Genomic DNA, 20,712 nt, shown 5'->3' on the forward strand with positions numbered 1-20,712 from the left:
AGAGCTCTAAAGTACAGGTCTGAACAGTCAGGGCCATGCCTCCTCTCCCCATGTGAGGCCATTCTTCACAATGCCCCAGCCTGTCAGGTCTCACCTTTCTTCCGCAGAGTCTTATCCTTGGCCATGAGGCCCAGGCCCATCATCTTGGGGCCTGCCCCATAGATCTGAAGCTTCTTCAGCTCAGGATTCTTTTCAATGTCTTCCTCTGTGGGTTCCGGCTGGGAGACAAGAAGGAAATGAATCAAGACTGCTATCTGGGGCAGGCTGCCTCATCCTAAAAGAACAATAGCGTGGATTATGTATCACCTGAGCTCATGCCAAGGGCTGAGGCATAGGTGGGCCAGGGCAAGAAATCAAGACTGCTTTTTGGAGACTAGGGGTAAGTGAACTTCCTCATCATTCCTCTACTGGAAAGGAATTAAGATGGAATCTCAGTTTTTCCCACTGTAAAATGAGAATATTAACTACTTCCTTACAGTTACAAGGGGGTTTGAGGGTAACTTATACAAAGAAATCTAAGCATTTGACACTACCAATAAATGGCAGTGACTATTTAGATCTGCTAACTTACATGCTTCAGTGAGCCCAGGGACAGTGTCTATCATGTTCTCTGTTGTATCCCCAGTGCCTAGAAGAATGCCTGGTACATAAGCTTCTGCCTGAAGCCAGGATACAGGTATAAGGAGAAAGAAGAATTCTACCCCGACGAACAGATGAGTCAAGAAAGAACAAGACAGGCAAGATCGTTCAGAATTCAGAGAACCAAGAGAAGAGTGACACAGAACAGAGCCTTGGCCAGAGGGAGGGAGAGGACTCTCTCTATTCCCAAAGCTCTAAGTTAGAAGGGTTGTACTCACATCAGGCTGCAGTCTCTTAGCCCGCCGGCCATAGCTGTTGAACTTAGAAGGCTGCACAGACTGCCGAAGGGGGATACTGTGGGGTTTGTATTCCTTGTCCTTCTCCTCATTATCAAATGGACGTGTGTTGCACTGCTGGGGACAGGTGAGGGGTAAGGGTCAGGGCATGGGATTCCAGCCCCCAGCAGCAAGGACTTCCCTTTACCTTCACCCAATGGCAACCAAAGCTGTGGTTTCACCACCCCCGACCAATATCAATAGGTCCTGCTCAATTGGTCTTTACCACTGACACCAGCACACATTTTGGGAATTCTTCTTATGCCTTTGCTTATGCCATTCCTCCTTCCAACCACCTCCCCACAACCATCTCCCCAATTAAATTATACTTCATCTTTTCCCAGACCTCTCCAGCCCAAAAGAGCTCTCCCTCCTGTGAATTCCTCTATCAGTTAAAACCTTATCACGTAATAGACAGAAGGCTGGCCCTGCAAGTAACTCCAGGACCTCTGTTGGAGGGCAGTGTGAGAAGAGAATAAGCATGAATAGAAAAAGGGTAGAGCCAAGCTCTCAGGTCTCCAGTCCACTGAACCAGTTCCATTAAGAGCAAGGGTGGAAATCTGCACCTGGCAGGAGAAAAAGCCTTCTCCCACCCCGGCCTAGAATCCTTACCACCAGGTTGGCTCCAGACTGGTACATCTCATATGGGTAAACGATGCGTTCATAGTGGGAGCGCAGCAAGGAGCCAATGTTTTTGCCCGGTGGGTAGTTGAGGCGCTGGGCCACCCGGGCCCACCGACGATCCTTGCAGATGGCTTCATAGCCACCTTCCTCCACAACGATCTGTAAGGACAAAGCAGGAAGGGATGTGGATGTGCTATGTGTATGTACACGAGGGAGCATGCCTGCAGAAAGGACAATGAGGACAACTCCAGCCCCTCACTGGGGGCTACCCCCTCCTACCTCCACCACTCAGACTCAAATTGCAGCAAGAGATGTCAAGAAGTTCTGATGATAGCTTGTGTGCTACTAGGCTGTACCCCTTCCATTGCAGCCTAGAGATCCAATATCCAAACCAAAGGGGCCCCCAGAGTACCAAGGGTATTAAGGTGTGGGGTGGGAAGGGGTTTGAGAAAAACCTGTTCTTACTTTGCTGAGGCTGTAGAGGTCCAAGATCCGCCGTTCTACATTGGGAATCTTTAAGGAGGAGCCCTGGATTTCCCAGAATTTGGCAATCTGATCCAAGTAGTTCAGTTTCACTCTCGTCTGGGCCTGGAGAAGAAATGGCTCAGAGAGGCTGGCCTACCCCTCTACCTGACCCCTGTCTTCTGGCCTAATCTTAGGGGAGGAGAAAGAATACAGAGCAGCCCACTACCCAGGGCCTCTCCCAATGAACTGGATCCCAAACTCAAGGCAATGTTTAGCCCTCTCTGCCACCTTCTAGTCAATAGGATAAGCCCAAGGTCCCAAAACAGTAGGTCGGGTCACAAGAGCCAAAGCTTTACAAATACTCTCTCAATCTCCCTGACAGGGCTGTGTAAGTATCATCATCTCTTTTACAGAAAGTCTCTGTTTCCTCAAGTCACACAACAGGTACCAAGAGATGTGAGTGTCAGGTAACTTAAGTTTTTGCTTTTCCTCAGCTAATGATTTGCTGTATAGTCTTGAGCAAATCAGTTCTACTCTCTGGATTCCCATTTTTTTTATTATAAGGGACATAAAATAACTGCTTGTCTACTTACTCCAGGAGAGTAGACTTATGAAAGGAACAGTGAAGGCTCTTTGGAAACTCCAGAATTGTACCTAAGCTCTAGACATGTTTCAGAGAATGAAGGCTCCAAAAGAGAACATTCACCTCTTCATATGCACCATGAACTTGTTCCATGGTGGCTGAAGGGTAAGAGTGCATGCTAAGGAAAGAATGACCTGAAGAACTAAGAGATGGTATACCAAAGCAGCATTGGTACCTGGCCTAACCAGGACCCAACATGGGCCAAAGATCCTAGGCACAAGGCACGTACCATGCTTTCCTGAAATCTCAGCGACCCAAGAAGGGCTCTCCAAGGCCCCCAGGTCTATAACCACCTCACCCTAGTCAGAGGGCCTAGCTGCAGGGAGAACTAGGTAAGTCATTACCATTCATTACCTCACTCTGATCCCATTAAGGGGAAAAGGGTCAGTTCTTTCACAGATGAAGAAATCAAGGTCTATTTGTGAAAAGAAACATCCTATGGCTCTGAGAACCCTTAAGGGGCCAGGAACCCTACTCCCTCCATCTCAACCTCTTAGCTTTCCAACCTTGGCCTCATCCCTGCCTCTACCCCTCATAAGCCAGCACTATCCCTCTAGAAAATCTGCCCCTGTCCCATGGTAGGCGACACCTTGCCCTAGCTATACCCTCAAAAGACCTGGTTAGATCCACTTCTCCAAGGAACTTATAACTCCTGTAAGAGATGATTTTTGTCCCAACCAAAATAGCACCGAAAGTGACTCTAGAACAGTGATTCTCAGTAAGGGGCGATTTTGCCCTCCAGGGGACATTTAGCAATGCCTGGAGACATTTTTGGTTGCCATAACTGGGAGAGGGTACTACTGGTATTTAATGGGTAGAGGCCAGGGATGCTGATAAACATCCTACAATGCATAGGACAGCCCTCCATGACAGAAAATTATCTGACCCAAAATGTCAATAGTCCCAAGGTGGAGGAACTATGGTCTAGAAGACAGGTAAGGTTTTAGGTTACGGGTACTCAGTTGGACATAATATTCACCCCTGTAACCCCCAGACATCTAGTAAGGTTTGTGGATACATAATAATGAGGCAGAGGAGCAGCAACATACTTCTTACCTACATCTTCCATGGAAAACTCCAGGACTTTACCTCGAACCAGCTTAAGGGCATCTACTCTCATTACCTTGGGGCATTCTTAAGCCCTTAGTGGAGAACCTTACCTTAACCATGCAAAAGGCCTGGATTTCCTGAACAGAACATAAGGGAGAGGGAAAACCCTACCTGCCTGACCCCCTCGTCGAAGTTTGTAACCATTCCAGCTTCCCACAGACCAGTTCTTGTGTTGTTCCCACCCATCCACCTCACCTCCCACCTTACGAAGCACCATGAAAGGAAGGCAGGAAGCACAGGGCTGTAGATGAATTGGATAGATGAGGCCACATTCAGCTGACCAAGCAAGAAAGGGTCTCAGCCAGCCTCATATTTCTTCTTTGCTGACCCAAGTAGGGTAGGTTAGTTGACAGGGGAGCTTCAGAAGTAGCAAAACTTTGTGGAAAAGGGACATCCCCAACCTTGGACTATCATATCAGGGATGCTAAATGCCCTTGCTCTTGGTTATAGTCAGAGCTCTAAAGCTTCCTCCATGCCCTCCAGGCAATTTCACAGAAGAGAGAATAAAGGACTAGTTAGGTAAAGTACCTTCACTAGAGAAGGTATGAGGGAAATGGGATCAGAGCTCAGGTACCCGTTCTCCCAACCCCGCCACCAGCTGCTAGCCTTCTCACCTCTAGTTCATTCAGCCTCTGGATTCGAGGAGTAAACCTGAAGTTGTCCACTTCTACAGCAAAGGGTGGCTGCCAGTCCTGAGTGGTACAAAAGGGAAAGGGAGTTGGGTTATTCCAGCATAGTGCAAGACTAGAGGGCACCAAAAGTAGCTCAGCACCCACTCACGCCTTCCCAGACCTCTAGCCACCCCAGACCTTTTACTCTGGCAAACACACAACTCACAACAGGGCTTTAGCAGCCCCTCAAGTCCACACCCAACACCCCATGCACATACCCTGGGAAATGTCTCCTGAGTCCCTCTCAACAGTACAGTGCTAGAATTTTCAGAAATAGAGAGACGGGGCCCAAAACAGTTGATCCCAAACTCTCCCTACGCCCATATTAACCCCTCGTCCCCTAGGAATGTGCTGTAGGTCATGTGTCTGGAAGTACTGGAAAGCACACAGGATCTGGAATCAGAAGACCTGGATTCATGTTTTAGCTCCACTACTAACTAGCTATGGGATTTTACCTTCCTGAACTTGTTTTCTCATCTGTAAGGTGGGAATATAAACTACTGCCCTGACTTCCTCATAAGACTAATATGGAAAATCAAACTGGTTTTCAAATGAAAATGTTATCCAAAGGAATCATCATTAAGACTTGACATCTAAGGCTGACCCCACTACCTAATACACATGCAGGGTAGCTCAGCTCCAATTCTGACAGGATTTAAAGGTTTGGGCCTTTAATGTCCTCACAGTTTTTTAAAGCTTGAGATAGACACTGCAGGGAAGAGCAACGAACAAGGAGCAAGAATCTGCACCACTCACCTGGTCAGAAAAGCTTCCTGTGGGTCCTCTTTCAAACACCTGCCCAGTACAGGAAGAGGCAGGGGAGGAAGCAGGGGGACGGGGTCCTAAGTGCTGGGATGCCCCACTGACTGTGGTAGCAAAGATTAGGAGGATTTGGGGAGGAGGAGGGAAGTCAGGGAAAGATAATAAAAGTAGGGGAGACTCTGCCCTACCAAGTTGGACACTGTTGTGTCCTGCCCAAAGGGCAGCTGTGAAGAGCCTCCTCCCCAATTTCCCCCACCCTCAACCTCCCATGCAGTCCTCTCCTCCCCAGAGCCCTGGCTCTTGCTGGGGTGGTGAAAAGAACCTCGGGTAACCTAGACCAGTGCCCTCATTTACCTAATGAGGAAAGTGAGGCCCAGAGAAGAAATGTGATTTCTCCAAAATCACATGCTAAATTAGTGGCAGAGCCAAGACCAGAACCCCTGCCTCCTAACCTCCAGTCCAAGGCTCTCTACACTACGCAGGGATACCAGTGTTCACACACACAGCACACATGCATACATATGGAAGAGGGGGAGGGAGACAGTAAAAGAGAAGAAAAGAGCCGTTGAACTCTTATGCTCACATACTTTTAGAAAACGGGCCAGAGAATTTATACTTGCATGTATACACACCTCCCACCCCCATACCCCCAAAGAAGGTAGCAAACACATGGGACTCAGTGAAGCAAGGGCAAAAAAAAAAAAAAAAAAAAAACTAAAATAATATGGCTCAAGCCCAGACAAGTTCCCCATGCCCTCTTGCCTCCCATCAGTAGGGCACTCCCCTCAGCGCAGGTAACCCAGGTAGAAAGGTACTCAAACCCCAAACTCCAGGCACCCTATTTCCTGATGAATCAAGTTCTAGATAAGAGTAAGTGCAACATCAAGCAACCAGACAGAAAATGGCAGAACTCGAATCCTCAAGCAGGAGCTGTGGATGCAACAGATAGCTGGAGAAGGTCCAACAAACCTCCCTACCTGGCTCTCTCTGGGACCTACAAGCTCCCTCAACCTGTCTTTAGCCCATCAGTATTGTCAGGATGGTGATAAAAAGGTTGGTTACCTGATGCAAGAACCAAGGCCCTACCAAGCTCCCCAGAGTATACTCCAGGATACCAACACTCTCCTACCTCTCATCTTCCCCAAGAGTAGCAGTTACCTGCCTAACAATTCAGAACCCAAATCGCCCTTCCCCTGTCATTCCCCAGGCAAACCTTCAATTTCCAAGTTCCCACCCTGGGAACCCAAGCACCACTCAGCTGAGTGCTTTAAAATCCAGCCAGAAGTCCTGGCTGCCTAAAAGTGGCTTGGGAGCAACCCTACAGGAGGGAAAAACAGAACAAAACCAGAGAGAGCCAGGTCTTGGATCGGAGGAAAGCATGCAGTTGGGGTAGAAAAGCATAACAAAGGACAGCCCCCTGCAGGTCACGCACACGCACACGCACACACCAGGGACATGTCACATTTCCCACTCTTGGTCCCCCAAGGAAGGGTAACAATATCTGCACAAAGCCAGCCTGCCTAGAGAAGTCCAAGATAGAAAAATGGAACAGATAGAAAATTCAAGCCTCAACTACCCCCCTATGTCAGATATGCCTCTTTCCCACAGGCCTGCAGGTTCACTTCAGGGAGTGCCTCCTTGAGGTCACCCAGGACTCCAGCCTCTCCTCTCTGCTAGCCCTCCTGACCTCTCACTACTCACTGCCACTCCCTCACCATGGACAAGGATACCTCAGAGATCTGTGGCCAAGCTCCAACAAGGAAGAAATTAGCTTACCCAACACCTCCCAGAGGATCCATTTGAAACCAGCCTAGATCTATGGCTGGGCACCAGAAAGCACCAAGTTGAACAAGGAGGCCTGTGGTGCCCTCCTCAGGTGGCAGAGAGGTTTCCCATCCGGTTTCAGCCAAAGACACCCACTCAAAAATACCCGGTTCCAGACAAACTCATTTCCTGCGGAATCCCAAGTGGTGACTGAACAATACATACCATCATTTCTCCTCCATGCTAGCAAGGTGGCAGCCTATCCTAGCCCTTGGGGGACTTCTGGCCTGAAACCAGGCCTAGGAGCAAAGATATGTCCTTTTATCGCTGACCTCTGGGAATCAAGGGTTCCAAAGGAGGCGGACTTCCACTGGTCCATTCTGTTTCTGGGAGTCCAAGAATATCCTATCCTCTGGGACCTCCTACATCCCAGGACAGATGAGAGTACAAATCTTCTAAGAAGAACTAATGCCCCACCTCAAGCTGGCTGGTCAGACTCTCCACAAAAGTCAAACCTGGGGACTGATGTGCAGGAAAGGTCCAGATATTGCCTTCAACAGGAAAAGAAGGGACAATCCCTGAACCCATCTCAGGGGAGCCAGATGGAGAGCATTCCCTGTGAGACTGATTTCCTTACTGGTCTACCAGCCTAGAATATTATCATAAATGGACTGGCCTGGCAGGGTGTGAGTAAATATGAGTCAACCCACATAGGAGCAAACCAATGGCCACATCAACCTTCACAGTCACATTAATTACCATTTATCTAGTGCCTATTACACACTGACACTACCTATTTTAATTCTCGAAATAACCACACATGGGACCCATTTCACAGGCTCAGAGAGATTACGTTACTTGTCCAAGGTCATGCAGCTGGTAAGCCGCAGAATGGAGTTTTGAACTCAGGTCTGTCTCCCTGTGAGAACTGTGATCTTTCCACTACACCACACTGCCTGCCTTAAGAAAAGAGATGCCAGTAAATGGGAGAAAAGCCTCATTTAGTGCAGCCTTAACCTAGGTGGTGCGGGGTAACCAAGAGATGTGCGGGTTGCCTCCCTATGAACTCTCCCCGGGCCACTAGGCATCCCTGTATTGAATCTTAGTAGGAGTGATTCTGAAGGGCGGGGTGGGAGTGGGGGGTGGGTCTCCGACCTGGGGCCCTCACAGCACGAAAGGACCCCTGGCCTCAGCACCCTTTCTCCGACCCACGTCGCATCCACAACGGTCCCAGCCACCCCCATTTCCCCACACACCTCAAGCTGCCCTCCGCCCCAGACTTCTCCGCCGGCTATCCCAGTTATTCATCCCCGGCCTGGTCGCCAGCGACCACCGGCCCAGGGCCTTACCGCGGGTGGGCGGATCTTGCAAATGCCCGACTTCTCGGCGATGGGCCTGATTTTCGCGATGTAGCCAAGAGGGTCTCGGAACTCAGCCCAGCTAGGCTCGAACACCGGGCACTCCGGCGGCGGTAGAAAGTCGTCGGACCCTGGCTCCATGGTGGGCCCTATGACTGGAGGGCTCGGACCGCCCTTAAGGACTCATGGCGGACGCCGCTGTGTGAAGCCGAGGCACTGCTCGGAGACTAGGCCCTAAGCGGGGCGGCCGCCGCCCGCCGGGGGCCCAGGGGGCGTGTAGCTGCCGCGCTCCGAGAGGCTCAGGCTGACGCTACTGCTTCCGCCTCTTCGTCCCGCTCCGTTCCTTCCAAACTCTGCCGCTGCCTCCCAACTACCGCAGCGTTCACCACCACAGTTACCTCCCAGCCGCCGCGGCCTTCACCGCCGCCGCCGCCATCTTGGTTTGTCAGCGTCTCCCCCTCCCCTCACCACAACAAACCGGATCCCTCCGCGGGGTGTCCCTCCGAGCCTCGTATACCTTGCGTGAGGCCAAGCCCTAGGAAACCTTCATCCCGTGGGGACTGAGCTGAATCCGCAGGCGTGGGTTCGCTATCAGGAAGCAAGAACTCAAAAGTGCCTCCCAGACGGAGAGCAAATAGTCCGCCTCAGCGGCGGAGGAAGAAAGTTGTAAATAAATACCGGATCCTCTTTCCGGATGCAGCGGCGGTGCACGTTTAAAGGCCAGTGGTGCGCATGCGCGGTATGAGGCAGACCGGAAGAGGAGCTGGCGTCGGTGGGTGGTGGGCCCGAACTGGCACCCCCTAGATGACCTCAGCCCTAGCGCGAGCCCCGCCCCAACATGCTTTCGGTCTCCCGAGTCTTTCCGGTGTGGGCCACAGCAGGCAGCTTCGGGTGCCTGATTGCAAGGAACCCTTTCTGCCGGCCCGCAGGTTGGGAGAGACTGTGTACAGAGTTCCCAGCGCTAGGCGCAGACACTTCTGAGGCTTTGAAAGAAGGAAGCTGGGAGCTGCTCCCTCCCCGGGAGCTGCTCCCTCCCCGGTGATTGTGGATTTTTAAAATCCTGGGTCCTGAGGAGAGGAAGGAAATATTTATTTTGTCCAAGGTGTCGCATAGAAGCCTCTCAGAGTTGGGGCTTACCCGCAAAGAGTCATCTTGTTAGCATTTTAATGAACACTTGTAACTGTTTTCTATGCACTTTTATCGTGTCTATATTTGTGGCATGTACCCCTACAAAATAAGCCCGAGTGTGTTTGTGTATTTTTTTTTAACTATCGGATTTTAGCAACAGCGTATTTATCGCTACCAGTGCGCACCGCATGAGTCACCTACTGTTTGCCCATTTGTGAACCTCCAGTGTTTCAAATATTTGTGTACGTGGATTGTATTTACTGTGTACAGCCTCTGTCATGCATTTGAGTACCTCTATGTGTACATCTGCTCCTGTTGTATGCATGCTTGTGAGCAGTTTCTGAACAAGTTTATTGCAACTACTCTGAGTATCAAATCAGTACTTTGCCCATACAGCAGGCGTCTTCTGCATTTGAGGATCATCTAAGTTACTCATCATTGTGGGCCCACTGCATACAGTTTGAACACCTACTGTGCACATATTAAAGTACTTATGTACATGCTGATTAAGTACTTATTTTGTGTTCCCTCGTCAGACTGTGAGTTCCTTAAGGACAGGGACCATGTGGCCATATACATCCTTAGCACTTGGCATGGTAAGCAGTAAATTAATATTGAGTAAACAAATGAAAAATGAATGTATATTTTTGAGCAGCCTTAGTATATATTGACTGAAAATAATATATACTCTTTGCAAACATTTCCCATGCATATTAACCATCTGCGGTAAGCTTGACTATGTTTGAAAGGTGGAGAGTGTCGTTCCTTCATTCAGTTAACTATTCCTAATCACATACCAGTGATTAGGTGGCCCAGTGGTATCCCAATTAGGTATATCATTCTACCTACTTCAGGACTGAGCTAAGGACAACCTCTCTGAGGGAGCAGGCAACACCAGTAGGAGCTCACACCCTGGGGTCAGACAGGCCTGACTTCTAGTCCCCTAGCTCTGCCATTTTCTAGTTATGTGACCTTGGGTAAGTCCCAACTTCTGAAACTGAATAATGTTGTATGGGAATGGTAATACCTACCTTGCAGGATTGTTGTACAGTACCTGGCACATAGAAGGCCCTCAGTATCTGTTAACTGTTATTTTTGAGAGTAAATAAACAAAATGTCCACAGGGAACTATATTCAGTATCTTGTAATAACCTTTAATGAAAAAGAATATGAAAACGAATATATGCACATATATGCATGACTGGGACATCATGCTGTACTCCAGCAACTGACACATTGTAACTGACTATACTTCAAATAAACAAACAAACAAAATGCCGAAACTCATTAAGAATCACAATGATCAGTACATATATGTAAACTAAAAAAATGTGCAGTATACTGTATATATGTATTTACATGCAATTTAAGGTATATGTGTAGTCAAGCTGTAATAATTCTACCTAATAAAACTGGGAAAGGTTAAAAAAAAACTCATTAAGAATCTCCTGTGTGCCAGGCTTTGTGCCTAGTGATTTCAGATTTTTTTTTATCACCTGAATCCTTAGGTTGCCTTGAATGTTTGGAATTTTTGTCCCTACTTGGATTGTGAGGAAACCTGTCCCAAGCAATACAAATAGTAAGTGACATCCCCTTTCTAGTTTTCTGGGTGTCAGAGGAAACCTCAGCCCCTCTCCACCAGAAACACACACCCATGACCCAACTGAACAACTGTCTGGACGGGAAGCAGAAAGCTAGGCAAGGTGATGCTGATAATAGGAAAATCACTAGCCTCTCACATGTATAAGCACCTAACAGCCCACATAGCTCTTTCATACCAATTATTTCCCTTAATCTTTGCAACAGTCTTGGGAAAGATGTAGGTCAATTTACCCATTCTGTAGATGTGGAACCAAATTCCAGAAAGATTAAACATGGGAAGTTGCTAACTCCTGGTCAAGTGCTCTTCCTATTATCTGCTCCCACCAGTAATAGAATTAGGCAGGAGAAGGGTGAGGAGCCTAAAGAAGATAAGAGAATATGCCAAATCTCAGGCTGAAGGAAGTTTGGCCTTTTCATCTGGATGCAGCTCAGTGAAGAGCAAAGAGTATGAATTAGGAGTCAGGAGACCAGGTTTGGGATCTTGGCTTAGCCTAGCCTTCCCATAGCCTTCTCTGAGGTCTAGCCCAGACACCACCCCCACCACCCTGGAAGGGCAAATGGAAATTGCATAGAATCTTTAAAGCCAGTCAGATCCAATTCATTCATTCATATACATTAATTAAATTCTTACTATGCACCAGGTAATTTTCTGGGCCCTGGGACTATAATGGTGACAGACATGGTCCCTGCTTTCCTGCAGCTGACATTCACTCCCTGAGATCTACCAAGTACCTTCATAAGCCTTGATTTTCTCATTTATCCAATGAGGCTATATAATCCCTTCCTCACAGAGCAGTTATGAAAATTACAGATAATGGTGACCACCATTCATCAAAGGCCAGGTGCTACAAAATAGGTATTGTTATCCCTGTTTTACAGATGAGACCGAACCTCAGAGAAGTATAAACTTACGCAAGTCACATGGCTAGTAAGTGGCAGAACCAGAGTTCAAACCCAGGTCTGTCTGACTGTTGTACAATTCTGCCTGTAAAAGTATCAGATGGTGCCCCCCACACCTCCAACCACAGTAAGGTGCTTAGGAAGTGGGTTCCTTTCTCAACCCTTGGCTCTTGCTGGGAACCAGCCAGAGTCTGAGCACTGCAGGGTTAAGAATTGGGAAGCAGCAGAGAGCTCACCCTGGACTAGGGGCTGAGTTGGCCTCACCCACCCACCTGGGAGAGAGGATTTGGCAAGAAACTTTACAGAGCAGTGACTGGAAGACTCAGCTGGGCTCACGACCACACTCACCCTATCCATGTTTTCTGAATGAACTGGATGAGAGTGCCTTTTTTGATTTGTAAAATAGGGTCCTTTCCAGTTCTGAAGTAGGTATGAGCTGTGAGTTCTAATTCGTAAATAGCTCTGGAATTTAGCCCCTCCTCCATATGCCTTTTTCTAATCTTCTGTTCATCATGAGAACCATTTACTATCTCTAGCCTGGATTATTAAAAGAGCCTCCTCAAGAGATCAAGGTGTCTGTGTGAATTCATATATATATATATATATATGCATATTATGTGCTTAATACATAGACATAACAATAAAATAGTATGTTCAAAATAATGATAATTCCAAATGAATTATAATAGGAGTGGATTATAACTCATTGAGTAAAATAAAAATCCATGACTCCACACTGATATAAATAAAATGAGGAAAACGGGAAAGCTCTTCCTTGAAAGAATGATGGAGTTAGAAAATCATCAATAGATGCTCAAACTTTTTCCAAATAAAAAAGCTAACCCTTAAAACATAGCTATAACACCTAGTGCCCAAATCTTGGTTCCTAAATGCCATTCTCAACCAAAAAGAACCAGAGCTCCTTGGAAAAAGTGGCTGATTCCAGGGCTGGGGCAGGGAAAGTACAAGTGAGGCCTGGCTCATCTTGTAGTGCCAGAAAACAAGAGAGCACTCAAGGAAGGATGGAGACCTGCCAAAAGGACACAGGAGCCAGCTTGGAGGGCCTCTTGCTGGCCAAATCTGGGGCATTTTGAACATCAAAATAAAGAAGGATATTAATGTGTTATAACCCTTTGAATACAGAAGACACCACGGGTCCATGAGAATATAAATAAATAAACCTAGGAGAAGGGACAGCTCTCCCTTGCCCTGGAAAGCCAACTAATCCATGTTAAAAGAATGATGGCATTTGACAATCAGCATTTGACAACCTCCAGAATCCTCAAGTGAATGCTAAAACTGGTGGGTGAAAGTTTGAGGAGTAACAGGATAGTTACATAATTTCAAGGCATCTCTCAAGGTACTTACTAATTACAAACGGAAAAATAATAACTTTACAGTGGACACACTACGTAGCCCAATGTGTCACCTGGTGTTTCTTTAGCTCCTACCGAGGCCAGCCGGCCGGGGTGAGAAAATCTGTTGGCAACAGAGGAATGAGGCTCTGTGGATGGCCCTCCTCTGCTTTGGGATGTGCTGTGCCCACCACCTGGGCTGCCCTCTCCCACTCCTTTCTCATTATTCCACTAACATGACATACTTGCACCCCTTTGCATATGCTGCTCCCTCTGCCAAATGCCCTTCTTTACCGGGCTAATTCTTTCTCACCCTTCAAGACTCAGTGAAAGGAGCAGTTCCAGAAATGCTTCCCTGACCCCCACCCCTACCCCTGCCCGAAGTTGGGGTTTCTGTTTCTTTGTGCCCCTTCACATGCTGTGCTTCCTTCTGGGCATGTGCTTATTATGTTGTATTGACATTATCCCCTCCAGGCTGTCCTACTTCTGAAAGTCTTGTCCTGCACTGTCCAAAATGGTTATACTGTCCACATGTGGCTAGTGAAACTGAAATGGAAAAATTCAGTTCCTCTGTTGCAACCAGCTACGTTTCAAATGCTCCATAGCCACATGTGGCTAGGCATCACCATACTGAACAGCACAGGTAGAGGACATTTCCATCATCCCAGACAGACGAACAGGACAACACCAGTCTAGGATAAGAACTCTGTGAGATTCTAGGAACTTTGTCCTTTGTTATGCATTGTCCCCCCTCATCCATATCCCCAAAGAGATTGGCAATAGAACCTTTGAGGACAGCCAAAGAGCTTCTTGTCTTCAGGTGTCCAGAGAAATGGGGAGGTGAGGAGCCAAACACCCCTCCACAGTCCAGACGGTGAGCCTCCAGAGAGGAGGAGAGGGTAGAGCAGGAGGGGGTCCTTGAAGCCCATCTCACAAGAGTGAGAAAACCTGCGTCAGCAATGGTGGGGGAAGCACATCTGTCAGAGGGGAAAGCATGGGTAAAATGCTGAATTTGGAAATTATGCACAGGTCTTTTCAGGGAATGATGAGTGGAGGGCCAAAGTGTGGGAGAGAAATGAGAGTTCAGAGTATCCAGATCAGCTGGGGCAACACGGTTGAGGACTTCCAACATCAAGACAAGGAGTTTGCACTTGTTTCTGCAGGTGACCGAGAACAGCTGACTGTGTCTGGCAGGGGGTAGGCATTTCACGCATTTCTTAACAACTCCCTGCAAGATGATTATTCCTATTTTATAGGTGAAAGACCAGGCTCTGAGGGACAAGGTGACTTGCCAAAGGCAACCTGGTCAAGTCTGACTGAGCCAGGATTTGAGTGCTAAAAAGCTGAGCTTTGGGAAGACAAAACCCAGCAGCAAGCTGAAGGTGGGAGAAGTGGGAACAACCAAAGGCAGTCCAGCTTGGTGGATCAGGGAAAAAACAAAAAAAATGCTGATTGGACTTGACTCCAGACCAAATACTTAGATGGCCCCAGCTGCTGCTTTTGCCTAAATGTGGGTATGAGAAAGAAAACAAAGATGTTGATCCAAGCTACTAGAGTGGGGCCATCCAAACCACTTCTTCTTAGAAGCCATTCCAGACTCTAAGAAGATCCCCCCAAATATTTCCTGACTGCTGCTCCTGGGGACTCTGATGACCCTAACCAAGAGCCAATGACCCCCATTCCTCCTAGGCTCTGCTGAGACCCAGGTCCTGATCAGTGGTGCTGGAAACATGTCCATTTCATAGGGATGCAGTTTAGGGGACAGGAAAAGGGCCTGGCCTAGAAGTTAGGACCTCCCCCTGCCCTACCCTGGCTTATTGCATGACCTTGGGAAAGACATTTCCCCTCTCTGGGCCTAACTCATCCTCTGGAAACTTTAGGGAATGCACCTATTTGTTATCTAACACCCCAAGATACACACAGAACTCTTATAACACACGTTTTCCAGCCCCTGGCTTCCTGGCCCAGATCGCCCCTCACCACATACACACACACACAGACACACACATACACCCTTAAGGACAGAAATGTGGCCAGCCATGGGGAGAGATGGGAGGGCTCCAGCGCAAAGCCAGGCCAGCCATAGGAAGGGTGAGACTAGATCCCACAAGAGTAGACAAAGTATCCAACCTGTGAAGGGAAGAGAAGGGTACCAACTTGCTGAGCACCTATTCCACACTGGCTGCTAGATATCTGTCACCTCACACCATCATCACAACCCCATGTGGCAATGGCTTATCACCCCAAGTTTTAAACTCAGGAAACAGAGACTCAGAGCGGGTGCCTTTTCCGAGGGCAACTAGGAAGGGAAAAGTCCAGAATTTGAACTGGATCTCCCAAGCCCAGACCCTTGCCACTGTCACGCAGATTGTTAACAAAACGAGACAGGAAAACCTCCCTCACCCACACCTCCCATCCAACCAAAGCCTCTCACCCATCCAGGTGCCTGAGTTTCCACCATCAGTGCCTCACCTCCCTGAGCTAAGGCCTCTCTCTCCCCTCCCTCCCCGGGGCTCCACTGTGGGGAAGGGGGCACAAGGAGGAGGCAGAGGCGGGAGGTGAGCACAAGGTCTTTTATGAGGCATCAAATATACATTCTTATATACAAGGAGGAAAAAAGACAATGCCTAAACCCCAGCTCCTCTCCATACAGCCCCTCCCGCTGCTGCCCTCCCCCGCCCCCAAGCCCCGGGGTCCCTGGGCCTTCAGACAGCCAGGGTCTATCTGTCTGTCTGTCTGTACTGCAGCTCATGGTGGAGAAGGGAGAGGGTGGCAGGAGCTGAGAAAGGAGCTGGCTATGTGGGGCAAGAAGAGGAGCTGGGGCTTGTAAAAAATATATTTATAATAAATAAACAGGGCTGTAAAGGGGCTGGGGAGGCAGCGGAGAGTTTGACAGACAGAAGGACTCAGGCATCCTGGCTCCCAGCCCCCGCTCTGATGGCTTCAATCTCTGTCTCAGGAAGGACATCCTGGGCTCATGGCAGCCCTCTGGGAGCCCCTCTCCCCAGGGCCAATGCTGGGTGCCCTGCCCCAGCGAGGTGTGTGTGGGCGATATCTGTAAAGTGCATCGTCTTCAGCTGTAGGTGGGGTAGGTGTGTGGGCATGGGGAGGGGCATGCAATATGGGTGAGTGAGGACAGTGCCCTTCTCATCCCAGACCTGAGCCCCCTGCCCCAAACCTGTCTGGATTTTGATCAGGATAAACACGTTGCAAGGAGAGGCAAGGTCATGAAGCTGAAGAGGTCTGGGCTTGGGGCCCACTGGAGAGAGGGCAGCAATTGGCTCCGAAGAGGAAGGACTGCCTCACCTGGGGACCAGCATCAGTGGGGGCCCACCCACTGAGGGTGCTGACAACTCCACGTCCTCCAGCAGGCAGAGAGACACCTGGAGGTGTGTTGCCAGGCCCTGAGGTCAGAGAGAGGGCCCAGCCAGCTGAGGTTTGGCCACAACGCTACAGAGCTCCCTCCTAGCCTCATGAGGCCTGAGGCTCCCTGGGGAAGCCTTTGCCCTCTTGGCTCCTGACACCTGCCCTTCCCTACCAGCCCGAGCTGACAGGAGCTCACACTGGCCTGGAGGTCTGAGGACACCCAACTAGACCTCCAGGGAGAGGCGTAGGGGAGAGGAGGAAGAGGGGGAAAAAAGAGGCCGAGGATCTCTGAAGGGTCCTCACCACTCCGCAGAGCTCAAGAGCCCTGCATACAGGCTTCATGTGGCAAGGAGCTTTGCTCAAATCTGGAAGGAAACCCCATGGAGACGGCTGGGGGGTTAGAGGAGGGGTCCCGAGGCAGGGAGGAAGTGGGGAGGAGGACATTTCTATGTGTATATATATTTTGGAAAAACTGAGGAGGCAGAGAGGGTGTGAGGCCCCTCTCCTGTGGCTTCCCCAGACCTCCCTAGTCCCCAGCTCGCTCGCTCCATTCATCAGACCACGGTGCTGATCCGGCTTGGCTTGGCCTTGGGGTTTGCAGTGGGGGGGTTGGCCGTGCCAGGGGGCCCAGAGGCGTGCAGTGGGCCGTGGGGGGAAGTGGGCGGCAGGGGCGAGTGCGGGGTGTGGGGTGAGGGTGGGGGCAGGGGTGGGTAGGAGGGGTGGGGTGGGATGGGTGAGTGCGGTGACAATGGTGACTGGGGGTGGTGGGGGTGGGAGTAGGAGCTCCCTGGTGGCCGGGATCCAGGGCCCCCAGCGGCCCCCGCTGCTGGCATCATCTGTGGGTGGTGGCTGAAGATGAAGTGCTTGGGACCCTGTTTGTGGGCTGGAGGGTGCTGGGGGGCAGGACTGTACAGGGGCAATGGGGAAGTGGGCTGGTGCAGGGGGTGGCGGCCATGGGGAGCAAACTGGGGGTGTCCTCCAGCCCCCCGTCTGGGAGCTCTGCCTGGCCGGCCCAAGGTATAGTGCTGGGGGCCCGGGACTGGGCCATGGGCATGGAAGTGGCGATGTGGCCCCACAGGAGGAGCCGAGGCGGGAGGTGGGGGGATGGAGCCCAGCTGTGGCAGGGGCGGGGGCTGCTGAGGTGGTGGGGGGAGAGGGGGTTGCTGGGGCGGGAGGTAGGGTGGTGGGGCAGGGCCTGGTCCTTGACAATACTGGGCATGCAGGGCCTGGAGCTTGGACTGCCCATCAGGTAGCACCCCCAGGCCACCGTGGCTGTGACCATGGTGGTGGTGGTGGTGGTGGTGGTGGGTGGAAGAAGCAGATGAAGAGGAGGCAGAGGCCTGGCCTGTTGGCGGTGGTGGCATCTGGAAGGGCCCCTTGCCCCGCTTGCTTCCAAATAGGGAGCCCAGGAAGGATGAGGAGTTGGAGACGGGCCTCTGGCTCTTGTACTCCTCTGGCGGCGGGGGTGGGGGCGGAGGTGGCATCCTCTGGTGAGGGCGTGGACTGCTAATAACAGACCCCTGGAAGGGGGGAGGGGGGGAAGTCAGGCGGGTCTCCAGGTCCTAAACCCCCAACCCTCAACTCCACCCGGTCCCTGAGGGCTGGAGCTGGGGAGACAGGACCCCCCATGGCATAATGAAAAACAAGTCACAGTCCTGTACTTGTACATGGAGCACCCCAGCTTGCAGAGCTCTGCGGTCACATCCACTATCTCATCTGAGCCTCAGCTGAGTGAGGAAGAATTAGCAGTACCTCCTCCTCATCCCCATTTGGCAGGCAGGGAGTATGTTAGGCCCAGAGAGACAGAGTGACTTGCTCCGGCTCAAAGAGCAGCCCTGGGAGGTAAGAGCTTCTCTTGGCCCAACTCCAAGGGCATCACTACTTGGAGTCGGCCCTGGGGTTGAGAGGGGGCTTGGGAGAGTGGAAGACAGACTGAGAGACAGGCAGAGTGAGGACAGACAGAGTTGAGGACAGATGGAGAGAGTGGTTGGCTGGGAGAGGCAGCCGCAGGGTTCCGGGCAGGGAAGAGGGGGAAGCAACAGGTCCCCTCCTCCTCTGGGGCTCCACGGGAGGCGGGGCAGGGCTCATGCAGAGGATGAGTGGGGCAGGAGCCGGCACTTACTTCGATGGTGCTGTCCAGCGATCCCACGCTGTTACGCCGCCCCCGCTTCCCTGCACCCACAAGCAAGGAGCCCAGCGTCAGAGCAGCAACCCCCCCTCCCCACCCTGCTGGGCTCCAGAGCTGGGCACCAGGTCTGGGCCCCTCCCGGGGACAGACACCCCTATTCCCTTTCCCCCGTCGAACAGGGGGAGGTGGGGAGGAGGAGAGGTGGAAAAGGAGGAGCGAGAGGAGGAAAAGATGGAGAAGGAGGAGAGGTGGTACCAGAGAGACAGAAGAGGAAAGAGAGGAGAGGTGGAGCTGCAAGAGAGAGAGGGGCTAAGGCTGTGGCCCGACTTCACACTCCCTGGCCCAAACCCTGGGCTCCGCCTGTTCTGACCCGGCTCCCAGGCCCCAGGGCTCTGGATGAAGGCAGGGTGCGTGCACGTGTGGCGGGTGCGAGGAAGGCTGGCAGTCAGTGATAGGAGGCAAAGAGGACACCCAGTCCCACGGCTCCCCAGCCAGGGCAGGGGTCCCGGAAGACTTGCCTGCATCTGAGAGGTCTCTCAGGGAACTGCTGAGGGCGCCCCGTTTGAGCCCATCGCCTGCCCCATACGTGTCCTCCAGGCTGCTTCGGGCCAGTGTGCCGTTCACTGAGTCCTTGGCCCCTCCAGGCTGCGAGGCATTCGGCCGCATCATACCCTTCTGCTTCTCCAGCTCCGCTGGGTGGCAGTGAAGGAGACGGGGAGAGACGGTCAGGAACAGGCGTGAGGCCCCCCAACTGACCCCAGCCCTCCGTGGGCCCCCCCTCTTCTTGCCCACTCTGTCCTCGGGCCTCCTGCTTCACCCCCTGGATAGCTAGCACGTTCCCCCCAAACCTCAGCTCCGTCTCCTAAGCCCTGCAGTGCCCAGCCCTTCTCAAGCCACCTCCTCAGGCTCAGCCTTCTCTGGTCTTCTCTCTGTCCCTCTCCGAGCCTGCTCCTCCTGCTCCTCTCCCCTTGCTTCTCCCCTCCCCTGCCTGGTCTCCCAAGCCACCCCTCCCTGCCTTTGAAAACAGAGCTTTACAGCGGCTGCTTTGTTCCCAGAAGGGGCAGGGAGACCCTTTGAGCCTGTGGCGAAGGGCACTCATTGCAGAGCCCGCTCAGTTCTCAGATACCTTGCTCCAGAGCAGAGGGCTCCTGGAAGGACAGGAGCAGGAAACCAACGGGAATCGAGTCCTCTATTAGAGGCCAGTAGTATGCTGGCTGCTATGCGTACTTGGTCTCTGTCAGTCCTCACACCAGTTCAGAGTATTAGCAGTCACAGTTTTCAGAGGAAGAAACTGAGAATCCAAGAAGTCATAGAGCTCACCCTGGGTCATACAGCTGGAAATGGGGGAGCCGACATTCTGGAAGCAGGTCTGCCTGAGTCCAGAGTCTGTGCTCTCTGGCCTTCCACCCCCACCTCCCTGTGGAGGTCACGGAGACTTCTGGTCATCGCCCTCCCTTCATTCTGGCATGCACACCCCTCTCTCTGAATGTCCCAAGGGTCTCAAGGATCTGGTGAACTGAATGAGCGACCCTGCCTTGCTGAGGAGTTAGCATACACTCTGGAACTCTGAAGGTCTCACCAAGGAGCCGTCCGCTGCCTCTGTCTGTCTGTCTGTCCCTCTGTCTGCCTGTCTCTTTCTCCTTAACACCATGTTACTTAACTGTGACTGCTTAACCTGGAGAACAGAAAGCTTGGGGGGTGTTGAGAGGAATGAGAGGTAATCACTCTTTTTCATTATACAGGATCAAAATGACTTGATGTGGCCCCGGGGGGCTGGGAGGAGGGGTCCCCAGGACTTAGCTCAGGAACTGGAACATGGGGAGGGGAGAGGAGAGGCGGGGAAGGGGAGTAACTTTTTTGGATGCCTTGGATGTTCAACAGTGATGTCCTATGAACATGGGGGACACATCTTCACCTTATCT

The 20,712-nt window shown here is 51.2% G+C and overlaps 2 protein-coding genes across 15 annotated transcripts in view; both read right to left on the reverse strand.

Moving 5' to 3' along the window:
- Positions 1-8,968, reverse strand: part of KDM5C (lysine demethylase 5C) — a 30,438-nt gene extending 21,470 nt beyond the window's left edge. The window contains exons 1-6 of one of the 8 annotated variants that reach the window (XM_006218268.4): positions 8,303-8,968; positions 4,371-4,448; positions 2,004-2,126; positions 1,527-1,697; positions 858-992; positions 95-218 (exon numbers count right to left, since the gene is read on the reverse strand). In XM_006218268.4, the coding sequence (XP_006218330.1) occupies positions 95-218; positions 858-992; positions 1,527-1,697; positions 2,004-2,126; positions 4,371-4,448; positions 8,303-8,452 (781 nt within the window). In that variant the 5' untranslated portion in view covers positions 8,453-8,968. The remainder of the gene's footprint in view (positions 1-94; positions 219-857; positions 993-1,526; positions 1,698-2,003; positions 2,127-4,370; positions 4,449-8,302) is intronic. The other 7 variants (XM_006218269.4, XM_006218270.4, XM_031671100.2 and 4 more) reach the window with 7 other exon arrangements.
- A 6,887-nt stretch (positions 8,969-15,855) lies between these two features.
- IQSEC2 (IQ motif and Sec7 domain ArfGEF 2) overlaps positions 15,856-20,712 on the reverse strand; it is a 76,101-nt gene continuing 71,244 nt past the window's right edge. For 4 of the 7 annotated variants that reach the window (XM_031671103.2, XM_072955568.1, XM_031671102.2 and 1 more), the window contains 3 exons: positions 19,309-19,482; positions 18,785-18,834; positions 15,856-18,182 (listed from right to left, as the gene is read on the reverse strand). In XM_031671103.2, coding sequence (XP_031526963.2) covers positions 17,217-18,182; positions 18,785-18,834; positions 19,309-19,482 — 1,190 coding nt within the window. In that variant the 3' untranslated portion in view covers positions 15,856-17,216. Of the gene's footprint in view, positions 18,183-18,784; positions 18,835-19,308; positions 19,483-19,922; positions 20,125-20,712 lie in introns of those variants that run through there. The other 3 variants (XM_072955569.1, XM_072955570.1, XM_072955571.1) reach the window with 3 other exon arrangements.

Source organism: Vicugna pacos, chromosome X (assembly GCF_048564905.1).
Source record: "Vicugna pacos chromosome X, VicPac4, whole genome shotgun sequence".
NCBI classification, from domain to species: Eukaryota; Metazoa; Chordata; class Mammalia; order Artiodactyla; family Camelidae; genus Vicugna; species Vicugna pacos.